Here is a 14,096-nt window from a genome sequence, read left to right on the forward strand (position 1 = left end):
CCCCTTGAGTTTGATCCTGTTTCAAGCCTCATGTGTTATAAATAATGTATTCTCCTTTAATGTATCGTTTGTGGTTCTTGTTGAAAAGCATCGATGTATCTGTGACTAACGTGTTGGGCTTGATCTCTCTTCAGTGTATGGACTTCCCCTGCCATGTTTCGGGGGGGGGGGGGGGGGGCTTTAGGCGATAGCGCTTTACTGATTCATTTATTTTAGAACTGGGTTTTGCCCCAGTTGAAACCTTACAGCCTGTGCTGCGCGTTGCTCTCTCAGGAAGGCAGGCTGACGGCAACGAAGCAGATGGCTGTTTGCCAGGAATGAGTCGCTCACGTTCTGTAATTTACCCTCCTTTTTTTAAAAAAAAAAAAAAAAGGTTTGGCTTAGTTGGGTTTTTAATCAGAGCCAGCCTTTCTCCAATAGCCTGATCTCTTGTGCACGCCTGTGTTTGTGTGTGTGTCGGAGAGAGGGAGGCAGAGAGAGAAGCCGTGCCTGGGCTATGCTGACAGACGACTTTTTCCTCAGTTGTCAGGTTTCGAGCCTGTTGGCAGTGCTGCTGGTAAGTGAAAAAAATAATAATGCCAGAGCCTGGGGGGAGCGAGCCCAGAGGGACCGTGGGTTGCCACTTGTGCGTCGATGGGCAGCCTTGTGGGCAAGGCGCAGCCCTGGGACGTGTGCAGCCGCCCCGCTCTCCAGCTGCCTGTGGAGACAGCTCAGTTGTCAGCAAGGGATTTTCCTCCCCTCCTCCCTTGATAAAGATCCCTCAGCTGGTGTTACTGATTTTATCCTTGGCTTATTGTTTAAAAAAAAAAAAAAAAGGAAAAACGAAAAAAAAAAATCCATGTGATTTTGCAATCTGGAGATGAGCCTCTAATCCCTTCAGTCAGCCCGAGGATGGTGGCGTGCTGGCACGGCTGCCCCCTGCGTACACCTGAGCACTCGTGGGCTGCCCACGCAGCCCTGCGCGCAGGGAGGGGGGAGAAGTGGCTGCCAAAAATGTTGGCCGCTCCCGGGCAGCGTTAAAGGTGGAGCGTGTGCGTGTGTGGGGGGCAGCATCCGTCCTCGCCCGGCTTTAACTGAAGTGGTAACCTGCAGCTATGGAGTCACCAACTAAGGAAATCGAAGAATTTGAGAGCAACTCTCTGAAATACCTGCAGCCAGAGCAAATAGAGAAAATCTGGCTTCGTCTCCGAGGCTTGTAAGTACAACTTTTTTTTTGTATCCTTCTCCCTTTTCCTCCAATTGTCAAAATTATTGTAGCACTTTTTTTTTCCTTTCTTGCCAGTACCTTCAAAATCTCGCAGGAGTTTCCACACCTGTTCTCCATAAATACAGTGACTTAATCTTAGCAAAAGAGCTATTTTCTTCCTTAAATTGAACTGCTTGTTACATTGAACAAACATTTTCCAGTGAGAGTGTAGAAATGTCATCAATGAGGCATTTAAGTTATAAGCAGTTACTGAGATGCTAATTGCTTTAGCTGCTAGACTAGAAAAGTTTTGTTACAACCTGAGTGGTACTTAATTGGATCCTCTATTTTCAGTAATCTTACCCTTAGATGCAACAGAAGACTTTTTTTCCCCTATAAATGTACACAGTTTCTGTCACTGACACGGTTAATAAGGACAAAATAGGCAGAGAAAGCACAATTGGAAAACATTTCTAACAGCATTTGTAATGGCAGCAAATTAATGTTCTACAGCTTGGATTGTACTTACTAATTTATACATTAAGCCTGACTTGCCATGAAATGATGGGACACTGCCTCCTGAGTAGAAAAAAAAGTACCTGTGCTTAAAGAACTTGGCACTACAGAAAAGTAGAAGTTTATAGGCTGTAGAGTTTGTGTAGCTTATTTAGCGAGCATGTCTGGTGTCTTTTCCAGATTCTCAGTATGTAAAATACTGTCTACCAGTAATAAGATCCGTTACTGACAGCAAAGCATTTATTTGCCCATCAGTTTTTGGCCAAGGCAAAGTAGAGCATTACCATGTCAATCTGCATCCCTGCCTGTGTTCAGAACTGTTTGGGTTTTTTTTTGTTTTCTTCAACCTCACATGTTAGAGTTATTAAAATTTCAGCCCTCAAGGGAAAGGGGGGGAGGGAAAGGAGCAAGGAGGCTAGAAAACAACAGAAGCAAGAAAACACAGAAAGAGCAGGCTAATAACAGAAAACAAATGGGTCCAAGTTAAACTTGAGCTGCTCTTTGAGTGTTATTTTGTGTGAGCAGTGATGACATATTTTGTAAAGCATATCCAAAACTTCTGTAGGACTCTAGGCAGTCTAAGAGATGTGTATGAATATGTATTTCTTTCAAGGCATCACTCCAGGAAGCCCGTTTTGTGAAGGAACTTAATCAAAGTAGATGACAGCTGTCTTGTAAGCCTTCCAAACAGAACAGCCACACAAAACAAACCCTCTTATTTTCAAGTCTGTGCCATTAGTAGTATTAGGAGTCCCTGACTTTCTGTCTAATATGGAGTTTAGGAGCGTGCTGATTCGGATGCCACCTGAAGTTCATACATAATTCTTCAGCAGCATTGTAGTTCAGGATCTTTCCTGCTGTTAGTACAAGGCAGTGTCTACGTATTATACACCGAGCTCCGGTCTTTTCTACCTTTTGGAAACTTGGCAAAACTGTAATACTTATGCTATATAGGTAATGACTGAACCTCAGACTGTTTTTCATTATAGCCCTCCCTGCTGGCAGAGTCTGTGAGTGTAACAAACACACCCTTTCTCTTTTTGAGTTTCAAGATTTCTTTGCCTAAGGAGGAGATAGATTTTCTGTGGAATTCTTCATCACAAGATGAAAACTGAAATGTGTTCTGCTCTAATTAAAGACTGTAAAAGATTTTCCATTCCCTGTCATTTTATGGAGGCTTTTAGCACATGCATACACACACACAAGCTGATTGGAAAGTGGAGTTTGGCATCATATTTCGTGTTTTTTTCTTGCCTGTTTTTATGCATGCCTGTATGTGTAAGAAAACCAATTAGATGTGCACAGCCATCTTAATTAACTCTCAAATAAGATGCTTCATCCTGGAGAGATAAAATACTACCTGAGAAAACACATCTCTCCCCTGCCCCTGGTACATGAACAGCCGTATCACACAGGAATTAGTTAAAAGGCACAACAGTGGTACCAGAGCAGTGTTATTCAGGCAGTGAGAGAGAGCATGCTGCTGGCTGAAGCTGCCTGGGGAGTTGTAGTCTGCAGCAGGCAGATCCCCAGTAGGTAATCTGATCCTGCCACCGCTTCTTAAACAGCAAGGGCTGTGATGATTTAAACAGTCTCAGCTGCTCAGCATTGGGTTCAACATCTCCTTGGTAGGACTTCACCTGTGGCAACTCTGGTACCTTCCTCCCCATCTTCCCACCCCCAGTGCCAGCTGATGTGTTTATTCACTGTGGCTCAGTGGACAAATCAATATTCATCACCTCTTGCAATACCTGGCTTTTCCAGGAGGCGGGGAAGGGGGCTTTTAATTTTCACCCCATCTCAATCTGCTTGGTTTGAAGGGAATGGAAACTCAAAGGCTGCAAAGGGGTGGTTAAGCTGAGGATCTTTTCAGAAGACTTCCCTAATGCAGACTGCTTGGGCAAGTCAAGTGAAGGCTTTTTTGCCATGTACCCCGTATAGTTCAGTCGCGCAGGGTGGTTGGCCTTTGGAGGTATGAGCATGGGGTGTGTAGTTTCAAGGAACAGGGAAATCTTTTGGACAGCGTGCGAAGGGCAGGTTTTTGTGAGGCTGAAGCTAGGTGTCTGTTGCCACATGAGTCATATGTTGCTGTAAGAGCCAGACAAGATAATGAATTTGCCTCTGGAGTGGAGTGGAGGGATTTCCTTCTTTCCCTTATGTATCTCTCTGAGATGTGGTTTCTTCATCAGGACAGCCTGGTTGCTTTGTACGCATGGCAGGATAAGGCAATGGTTCTTAGGCCATATACAGATTCCTTTTCCTTTTACTGTTTAAGAAGGAGCTGAAATACTAATGCAATAAAATTACTGAAATGTTTTTACTTGACATATACATATTCATGGCTTAATGATTCTGTGCAGCAATTTATAAGAGAATCAAATCAGTGAACCTATAGTGTTTTTTCAGGTTTAAGAGAGCATGATAAATTGCCTTACTGGGCAGTAAGCCATCTGTGGCAAAATATTTGGGTGTCTCGAACAAGAGATCTATGAAATAAATGTTGTCTTTTATACATGACCTATTAGATGTTAATTTAGGTTTAATCACAGCTTAGAAAAGAATCTTTTAGTGATTTATTATTAATAAACTTTCAGGAAAGGCTTCTGAATAGGCTGTTTCCTGGGCAAAGCTACCATTAGAGGTATATGAAACTCTCTGGGGAAAATTCTTGAAAGTTGAGAACTGACAGTTTTGCTCTTTTTTTCTTGTGTCGTGTCAGAATGTCAGGGAGGGGTTTACTCCAGATTTCTCCTTGTAGGAGCTCACTCCAGCAAAATGGCTAAGTGCACCAGCCATCAGGGTCCTGTCTTCCCTGGAAGGAACGCACCAGCTTTCCCTGTAGCAGGGACCTCCCAGAAACAGACCCGCTTCTGAGTTTCGTCATCATCCTAAATGAATCAGACTGGAGCAGCTTCACATCCCTTCAGGGATATCTCAGATGGGGCTTTCCCTTTTGGCTGCCGTAGGGCTGCCTGCCTCCCAGGAGTGCGGCTGGGTGCAAGTGATGCCTCCCCATCACCTTGTGCCTCCCCGTCCACGCGCTCTCGCTCTCTGGCTACTGATGGGCTACCAGCCGCCTCTGCACACTGCTGGTATATACATGTACTCCTGCTGAGTGTGTGTTTAATTCAGGAGCAGATCTCCTGGTCTGCTGCTGCTCTGTGGGGATGTCTATGTGTTTCCTCACCTGGAGGCAGTTTCCTCACTGCCTTTGAACAGTTGGCTCTTATTCCCCAGCAGTGCTCTGCCATGAAGGCTGACAAGCTCAGCCTGCAAGAAACTGTGTTTCTTGAGGATGTGTTGATTGTTTGCTTATGGGTCTCAGTAGCTGCTGCTGCCAGAAAAAGGGTCTTGAGTCTCCTGCTCTGTCCTGTCTTCCTTGCCCCATGGATCCTGTCCAGAAGGCAGTCTTTTATTCAGATGTGCCTTATTCAGCTCCGGGCTTGGACACTGTATACACAGGAATTTACATATGAGTCTGCTCTCTGCTCTCCTGCAGTGGGTAATAACTCACTCTGCTAAGCTCGGGACCTTCTGCTCTGCAAAACGTATTGGTTAAGATTAAGTGGGACCCATTACAGGGCACTGTTAGTGGCCCAGCTTGGAGACATAGGGCTGCATGGTTGCTTTCCAAGCTGATGGTTTCTCTAGGGCGGTATGAGCAGCGGTGGCTGTGTTGTGGTGTTCTTCTTTTAGCACTTGGACCGCTAGCTGTGGGACTGTGAACTCCCATCTGCTAACTTTTTAAAGTTCCATGAAGTGGCTTCAGTTACCTCCTGATTTCTCAAGAACAGAGAAAGCACTGAAGCCCTTTTCAACACTAGGATTACGTGTCATGTCTGATGGCACTGAAGAATGCAGAGGCATATATCCAGAGAGCTTTGCTAGTTTCAGTAGAGATGTGCTAGTTTACAGCAGCTGAAGACTCAGCTTGGAGATATTTTCAGTTTGATTTTGAATCCTTTATGCAGAAAACCTCGGTTTCTAGCTGTTACTGTAGTACCAGCATCACTAGCATCTGCTGATGCCCCTGCAATGCTTTCAGCATTGCAGAAAGAGAGGAGAGAAAGTGGACTTTAACCTTCTTTCCAGTAGCTGACATTATAATATTAAATTGCTAAATACATAATAAAACCCTTTGCTCTCAGTGTAGTACTTCCACATACTGCCGAAGATGACATTACAAACAGCATCAATCTCTGAACTGTGACTCAAATAAGGTGCTTGACTTTGAACTAATTTGTTAGATTCTCCTGCTCAAACCTGTCAATGTAGAACTGATCTAAGAAATCTGATGGGTAAAGAAGATAGAAACACCTGTAAACCAGTGTCTTTGAAAACTTCATGGTTTTGCTGAAGATCTGGTGCAGTACTTCAGCACTTAGGGCATATCCTCAGCTTCCTCTGCAAAGCACTGTGCATCCTGTCGACAGTGAAGAGGTTCCAGTGCAAATGCTTGTGTAAGATCCAAATTTGTTCTTGAAATAAATGGTGAAGCAGCAACTGATTGCAATGGGAAAACGTGGAGCCTTGGTTACTGAAGATGATCTGGCAAGTGTTAGAGTGCGACCGCTCAGTTATCTGTTTCCCTTGTATGTGCTCTATGGTATTTTCAGGTTTCCTTAGCTGAAAAATGTCACATACAGAACAGTTGGTTCTTCCAGTGACAGTATCCTGATCTGCTTCTTTTTCATTTGCGTGGCCATCGTAAACAGGAAAACAGAAAGCTCCCTTCAATTCCAGAGGCATGCTTTACACAGTGGGCTTTGTCCCCAAATATTTTAGCTGGCAGCAGATAGTAGAGGTTAAAAAAGCCCCTCAGAAAGCGCCACTTTGTTAGGAAATGTGTAAATTAGTCAGTTTTCAAGTGGAAAATATGAATATGCTAATTTGTTTCCGGAGGTGAGAGAGGCACTTGCGCTGTCTTTGGTCTTGGTTTCAATCCTCCTGAACCTCCTGGGGGTCTAGGTTTAAACTGAAGCCCTGTTCACCCTGGGAGCAGAACTGAGCTACCTTCAACCATATTTAAATGCAGCTGCTGCCACCCTGTTTCTCGTTTGGCTTTCCTAATGAGCATAGACAGGAATTATTTGTCAGAAAACCATGTCGGGCAACCTGTCTGTAGGCCTTTTAGGTCTGAGTTCCACTTTTTCTGTGGTTGTCATGATTTCTAGAAGGATTAGGAAGGTCTCACTGGTTAGGGAGTGGGTGCTGGGTACGTGCTGGAGGCAGCAGCGCTCCCTCGTGGCCCAGAGAGTCTTAGTTTGGGTGAGCTACTCTGTGAATGACTCAACTAGTTTTGAGATTTGTCGAGGTCTGGTTGATCTGATCCGTAGTTCTCCCTGTAGTGTGAAGAAGGGCTGAATTTTACCGTTAGACTAACCCCTAACAGCTTGTTTTATACTGCCGGCAGTGTAGTCCTTGAAGGAGCAAGGGGAACAGAAATGCTGCCAGCTGCTAATCTCATCCCTGACAAATGGACAAGAGGAGAGAATATATTTTAATAAGTAGCAGAGCAGCAACTTCAGACAAAGTTAATTAAAAAGTGTGGTTTTTGAAGGTGTAGTAATTCAGCAAACTGATACATTTTGCCACAGTCCTTCTGTTACTTTGTTCCACCCAGTGACTTTTATTTGAATCTTAAATCAATAGATGAGTCCTGTAGATAACAAAAGAGAGAAGACTTCATGTTTAATACTAAAATGTTGACTAAGAAATAATATACACTCTCTAGTTTTTGCCATAATCATAAAAAAGCTTTTATTCTTCTGGAGGTAGTACAAATGAATCATACCTACAGCCCAAAAAGCAATTATTTGTTTCAGCAGTCATAAAAAGAAGACCACAGTCTGTTGTAGGAGAAAGGGGCTCCCTTTGTAATATTAAATTCAGTGCTTTTCAAATATCACTGCTATAAAGCTTTCAATCCTGCATAGGAAACAAGGATATGAAGAAAGTTATTTTGGAGAAGATGAATTTAAACCTTGGGTCAAAGGGAAATAAAGAGTCTTTTTCTGGAATTCTTTTTTAAAACTGTCTTGGTGGGATAGGAGTCTGTACAGAAAGAAATAAAACTCGATGGAAGACAGCACTGAAAAATCCTCTGCGTGTGTGTATGCGTGTTTTAAAGGCTGTGAGGCCAGCTCATCTCCTAATCTGCCAGCTTTTGGTGGATTCAAACATTGTATTAAACCCAACTCAGACTTTGAAAGGATTTTTATTTAGTGTGTTTTTCTTTGTGCAATTCATGTGAGATTTTCCTGTTCCATTCTCCCATCTCTTGTTCCATGAAAAAATCACTTCAGCCCCTTCAAAATACTAGAAATGGTCTGACTCTGATCCTGACTGGTAGATGGGGCAAGAATGAGGTTCACATATTAGGGCTGACCCATTAAAACACTATAGCAGCTGTGAAACTTACCTCTACAGATGTGAATTGCTCTCAAAACACCGGGGATTTGGATAAAGCAGAGGTTTTCTAGAAGGGCTTGTTTGGATTCATAAGGCTGTTTTTGATCTCCTGAACTGTGCTGTAAATACTGGAAAGAACGACCTCATTGATACCAGTGCATTTGCAGGGTGAAATTAGAATGCAGTTCCTGGTCTCCAGAGCGCTTTTTAAATTTGATTTCTTTGAAAAGCTAGGTTTTCCAAGTAATTGGTGGCTTGAGAAAAGTTGCTTAGCCCTGTGATGGTGCAAAATTTTCTCCGATGCTGTTAAGCCCAACTTTGTGCTTAAATTTGCATTGTAGCTAGGCAATAATCCTTCCTCTGGAAGACTCAATACTGCTCCAGGCCTCTGCCAAAATTTGTCTACAGTTGTCTTGGATATTTGAAAAGCAGTTTCATTTTGAAGATGTGATTATAAATACAAAGAAACCAGGATTAAAATGTTGCAGTAGATTAAGAGTGCAGCTCAAACTCTTGTAAAATCGGTTGTACTAAACTCATCTGGTTGACTTCTAAAAAATTGGTAATGTTCATGTCGAGAATTTTTGACTTTTCATGGCCAAGAAGCAGGATGCAGAACTCTCAGAGACCCATAGCTCTACATGGCTGTCAAGAAGAGGTTTGAAAGGCTGTGTTTCTGCCAAGGAGTCACAGCAGTCCACCTTGCTTCCTTTGGGAGGACCTCCATGCCTAGCAATTGGTGACAGCGGGTGGAGAAGTCCATGTGAGCTCAGGCATGCAGTGGGAGAGGATCATCATAATCTTTCTTGGAGATGATTTAGTTAAGTTCTATGCTTTTCTTCCATATCTGTCAAGCTGTGGAGTGATTTTGTTATTAATGTGACACTTTGAATGGCTATTAGTAGGTCTATGTCATCACTTTAGGAGTGATTTCTTACATTCCTAGGGACAGATACTATTAATGCACAAAACTCCTAGCCAAGACAGAAAGTTGCACAATATCCATCTGTAGCACGAATCCCGGCTTGGTGCAAATCTAATTTCAACATCAAGATTAGCACAAATCAAACATAAGATCTATGCAATTTTTAACAGCTAAAACTGTACAGAGCCCTTGAGCTACAGCTGTGGCATGCAAGGAGTCCCAGCAGAGTGCATGGCGCAAGCTACAGCAAACATCCAAGGGCAAAAGAGCAGAAGTAGAGCATAAACTCCCTTGCAAAGCTGAGAGCAGTTCAGATGGTTGCTGTAAATGATGCTCAGATCACACTTCCTCCCATGCCTCCTGAGGAGCAGCTGGTTTTCTGGGATTCACTAGCAGTAAGCGGTTACTGGTGTCTGCTAAGCAAAGAGTCTGAATACACAATTTAAATATGCTCTTCTACACATATTGATGCAGCAGGGACAGCTACAGTCAGATGGGAGAACTCTCTTTTTTCAGACTTGCTTGAAAAGTGAAAGGAGAGGAAGCTGTGAGGGTTGAGGCTGGGAGGGGAGAATTGGGAGTTCATCTACAAAAGAGCATACTGACTCATAAAAAGGGTGGAGAGAAGAACCAGAGAGAGCTTCTTTTTGAAAAAAAAAAAACTTGCTGGTGGTGAAAGAGATAGTCCTGTGAGTTCTTCAGGTCGCTACATGTAAACATTTGTTAGATTTATTTACTTCCAGATTAAAATAGCTCATAGCACAACATATATGGAAGTCATTTAGGAGTTTGAGTTTTGCTGAAATTCACAGGGACAAGGGCTGCCTTTAAGGGCATTTGAAAATGCTACCTAATCTGTAGTGCAGTGTTTTTTGCCTCTCAAATTCTAACAGGAGACCTTGAAGGAAGGCCTGGATGCTGCAAGAACCTGTTGTTATAAATGCTGCACAAAACACTGCCTCTGTGTCACCATCTGAGTATGTCTTTGTTCAGGCAAATGAGGGTCTCTTCTTCAGGAGGCCATTGCTTTGTTTCTTTAGAGGATGGAGGAACTTTCTTTCTTTCTTTGGTATCTTGGCCACATTCTTGTAACACCGGTTAAGATTCTCACTCCCAGCATTCCCATTGGCGTTGTCTGGGCAGTCGTCTTTTCTTTCCCTCTTTGCATTAGTGTTCCAGGTGCAGAGAGTCTACAAATTTGGGTGCAGTTTGACTGGATGTGTAGCTGAAGTAGTTCCTGTCATATGGAGGGCGTCTTTAAAGTGCTTTGCAGAGAAAGGCTTTTGCATAAATGCTCAGCGATCTCTAGATGGCCTGTTTCTAAGTAGCTCCACTGCAGGGAAGATACCTTCTTGCAAATGGAGAAGAATGAAATCCTGAGTTATGCAAATTTGCTGAATAACTTGGAGTAAATTATCATAATATTCCCACCTAGCCTCACAATCTGTGAAACCTCAAATTGCATTTTGCATTACCTATTTACCTTATGGAGGCAGGTCTGCTCCTCTTCTGGGCCAGAGGCAAGGAATTTGGCTCCTCCCTTACCGCAGCCAGGCTTTTAAGAACTAGAGTTACTGCTGTGACCATGGCACCTGGTATGTGGAAAGGACAGGACTTGCTTATTTAAATACGTCTTTATGTCTGAGGCTTCTGAAGACACCACCCCCTCCTCATAGTTGCTGTGGCATCTAAATGCTTGTGAGACAGCTGGTGACAGCATGGAGTAGGGCCTTAAGGAATAGAAATCTCGCACAGCCTCCTCCATTCTCTGTCTGCACGCTCGACGCCTGTTCCCATCCACCCACCGTCTGTCCCAGTTCCCTCTCCCGAAGTTTCCCCCTGTGTGGTGAGGAATTCCCACACTGAGACCACAGGGCAGCATTTCTGAGCTGCAGATGGCGGCGGATGCTGCCTCTCTCGCTCTCCTCCTTCCTCCCTTCCTTCCCTCTGCCCTCATGCCTACTTGGGTGGAGCCAGCTCTGTGCCATCACAGCTGGATTGTTCATGCCTGGGAGAGTGGAGGAAGGAAAGGTGAGCAACCCTCTTTGCTCTCTGCAGAGAGTAATGTTCTGGTGATACAGAAATGGTGTTGACAGAGTAGCAGGCAGTCTGCTGAACATGCTGAGCCTTGCTGCAACCAGCAATTTTGAGGGTAGGAGCCTCTGTAAAACCACTTTTCCTCTGCAAACAAGCTTGCACTGTCAATTCCAGAGGTTCACCATTGTTGTTCAGGTGGCTTCCCTCTGTAACGTCCCTGCTCCTGGAGAAACACAGAGTTCTGGGAAGCCCAGAAAAAGAGCATTGGCTTTTCATGAGAAGTTTAAATGTTGCCTTTTCCTAAGAGTGACATTTAATAATTGACCTATTAATGAGGAGGCACTGTCGGGACAATGGCAGTCTTGAGTCGCTACACAAAGTAGTGTCGCTAAAAGGCTTGAATCATTTAGAAAAACTACCAGTGTGCTGAAGGAGGAGGTGGTTGGGAGGTGGGGATGGAGAAGTGAACCTTCTTTTGGAAAGGGAACACTGCATCTTTGTGCAGCAATTTTTTCGCCCTGTGTTTAGGCTTGTTCAACAGTAATCCGAGTGTTTCAGCCTGTAACCCGGAGTCAGGAGAGGGCCTGGCACAAAACCATGAGATTTAAAATTCTGCGTCACACCAGCTGTCTACTAGCAGACAGAGGGAGTGGGTTGTGTTCGGGGGGAGGAAGGCTGGAGGGGGAAACAATAACAAGCAACAGTCTGATAGATTTAGTAGAGCTTAGAGCAAGATGCAGATTTGTTTAGTGACTTCACGCATGCGGCTGGTCTGGTCTGATGTAATTCCAGTCCACGTTTCCTGTCTTGATATTTAATCCAGAGTAAGAAGAATGATTCCTCCCCCCTCCCCATCGTTGTGCATGCTATAACTAATCACGGAGCCACCCTGCATGAAACACTGGACAGCTGCCTGTTTGGCTCCTGCAGAATCTGAATATGTTCATTTTACATAGTAGCCATGATTGAAACAAGTTTTTAATCTGTACATGCTTGTTTCTTCCAGGGTTTAACAGCTTTTTGCCACTGGGAAAATGGAATTCCCGCTAAACAGTATTATGTGCTTCCAGTGTACACGATGCATCAATATTGCCCTTATAAGTGCTCTGCAAATTCTGCTTTGCCTTTTTCCAAGAGCAACCATTCCCTTGTTGATATGACTCGTTTCCACAAGCTCTTTTCTTAGGGAAATGAACAGGATACAACTAAAGTACTCACGGGAAAGACTGTGTATACGCTCCCTTTCTTGAGACATTGTAATATCAAGGAAGTGGTATCCCACTTGCAGAGGTCAGTGTTGCCGTGTAAACACAATGTGAAGCACATCTACGCTCAGACCAGCAGGGAGGGAGGTATTCTTCCCTCCTGGCCCCTCCGATCCTGTTGTGCACTAAGTGCCACAATCTCTTGCAGTGGGAGAGGCTACAGAATAGGCATGTTGAAGTACCGCCCATCCTGTACTTTGCAGGTCATCACCTTTACTAATTTCAGAGCCAAATGTTCCATAAGTCATCTGGAGTGGCCAGCTAGAAAGCAACACTTGGTCAGACTAAGTATATATGTGTTTTTCAAGTAGTAAATATGCGGAGATCATACATTGTGGTGATTTGACAATCCTTTTTTTTGTTGTTGTTGTTTGTTTGCTTGCTTTTTTGTTTTTTAAAGCATGAATACTGAGAACTGCTCTATATTCTTTTCAGACCTCAGGACTTTATTTTCCTGAAATATGGTTACCTGTAACTGGTTTTTTATGTGCACACACTTTTCTTGAGAATGTGATATGTGTGAAGCACAAGAGAATTTGCTGCTTGTGTATTAAGAAAAAGCAGAATGAGCAGTAGATCATATTATTTTCAAAGGGCTGGATTTTCAGAAACAGACTCATTTTACTTTTTACTTCATATTTTTCTCCAGCTAAATCCACACCAACTGCAATGACAGGGGGGGTTTTTTGTTGGTTTTGTTTATGGTTTTGGTTGTTGGTTTGTTTTTTTTTTGCATGAGGAGCGTTGGAAAACTGAGTAAATACAGAGGAAGAATCTGAAGATTTCAGTAATTGTACTAGCTCTGTACAAAATCTACATGAATGAAATAATATTTTTAGAAGTTTTTAGAACAACAATTTCTGACTTCTTTTGTGGATAAGATGTCAACACATTAAAATCCCAGTTCAGTCTATTGCTCCGTACAGGGCAGTTCCAGTACTGAATTTGAATTTGCCCTTCTGATTTGGCCTTACTGAAAACCTCATTTGGTGACGAAGCTGGAGCACTCAGCTGTCCCTGTGGGGTTCCCAGGGCTCCCTGCAAATCCTTGTGCCTCAAACTGTCTTGCTCGAAACTTCCTATACCTACAGTGCTCAGTGCAGGCCAATTAAGTAAACTTTTCCTTTGCTGCTTTTTCATCTCATTTGGTATACATACCGTGTTGTGGAAAGATACACAGCAGTTACCTTGCCTCTTCTGATAGCAGGTGCTGTTTACTGATGTTTGAGCAAGCCATGACTGCCCTTTGTTAAAATGATGCTGAACAAAATCATGACACTTGATCATGGATCATCTTGTCATTAGAAAATAAAATACCTTAAACTCATTCATGTCTTAGGCTACTGCTTGCCTAAAAGCATTATAGCTGTATGGGGTGCTACCCAGCCCTCCTGCCAAAGGTCAAGGAGTGGCTGCATTTACACTAGCCTTGTCAAGCTATTGGTCGAGTTTGTAGTGCCAAGTAGGTCAAGTCAGTTGTATCCTCATTATCTGCGGCAGCAAATCTCAAGAGGAACTCCCTTCTTACTACCCTCTCCTTTCCCTCTTCTTATTTCCCTCTCTCCATAATTGCTTTGCTAGGAAATTGGTGCCCAGTACTCCGGCTGTGTGAACAATGATGGAATTTGGACTTGAGTGCAATCTAAGGTCATCAGCTTTCATGAAAGTGTATAGTATAAGAGCATCATTTACATCAGTCCACTCAGATCATATCTGTAACACCCATCTGTAACACCTCCAGGCTCTGTCCACTCTT

General features: G+C 43.5%; 1 protein-coding gene across 6 annotated transcripts in view; it reads left to right on the plus strand.

Annotated features, from left to right (window-relative positions):
• Positions 1 to 364: 364 nt before the first annotated feature.
• The window catches only part of PDE1C (phosphodiesterase 1C), a 215,521-nt gene continuing 201,789 nt past the window's right edge, over positions 365 to 14,096 (plus strand). For 5 of the 6 annotated variants that reach the window (XM_086743002.1, XM_086743004.1, XM_086743005.1 and 2 more), the window contains exon 1: positions 572 to 1,195. In XM_086743002.1, the coding sequence (XP_086599128.1) occupies positions 1,095 to 1,195 (101 nt within the window). In that variant the 5' untranslated portion in view covers positions 572 to 1,094. The other variant, XM_086743003.1, reaches the window with a different exon arrangement.

The sequence above is a fragment of the Chlamydotis macqueenii genome, chromosome 2, assembly GCF_036417535.1.
Source record: "Chlamydotis macqueenii isolate bChlMac1 chromosome 2, bChlMac1.mat, whole genome shotgun sequence".
NCBI classification, from domain to species: domain Eukaryota; kingdom Metazoa; phylum Chordata; class Aves; order Otidiformes; family Otididae; genus Chlamydotis; species Chlamydotis macqueenii.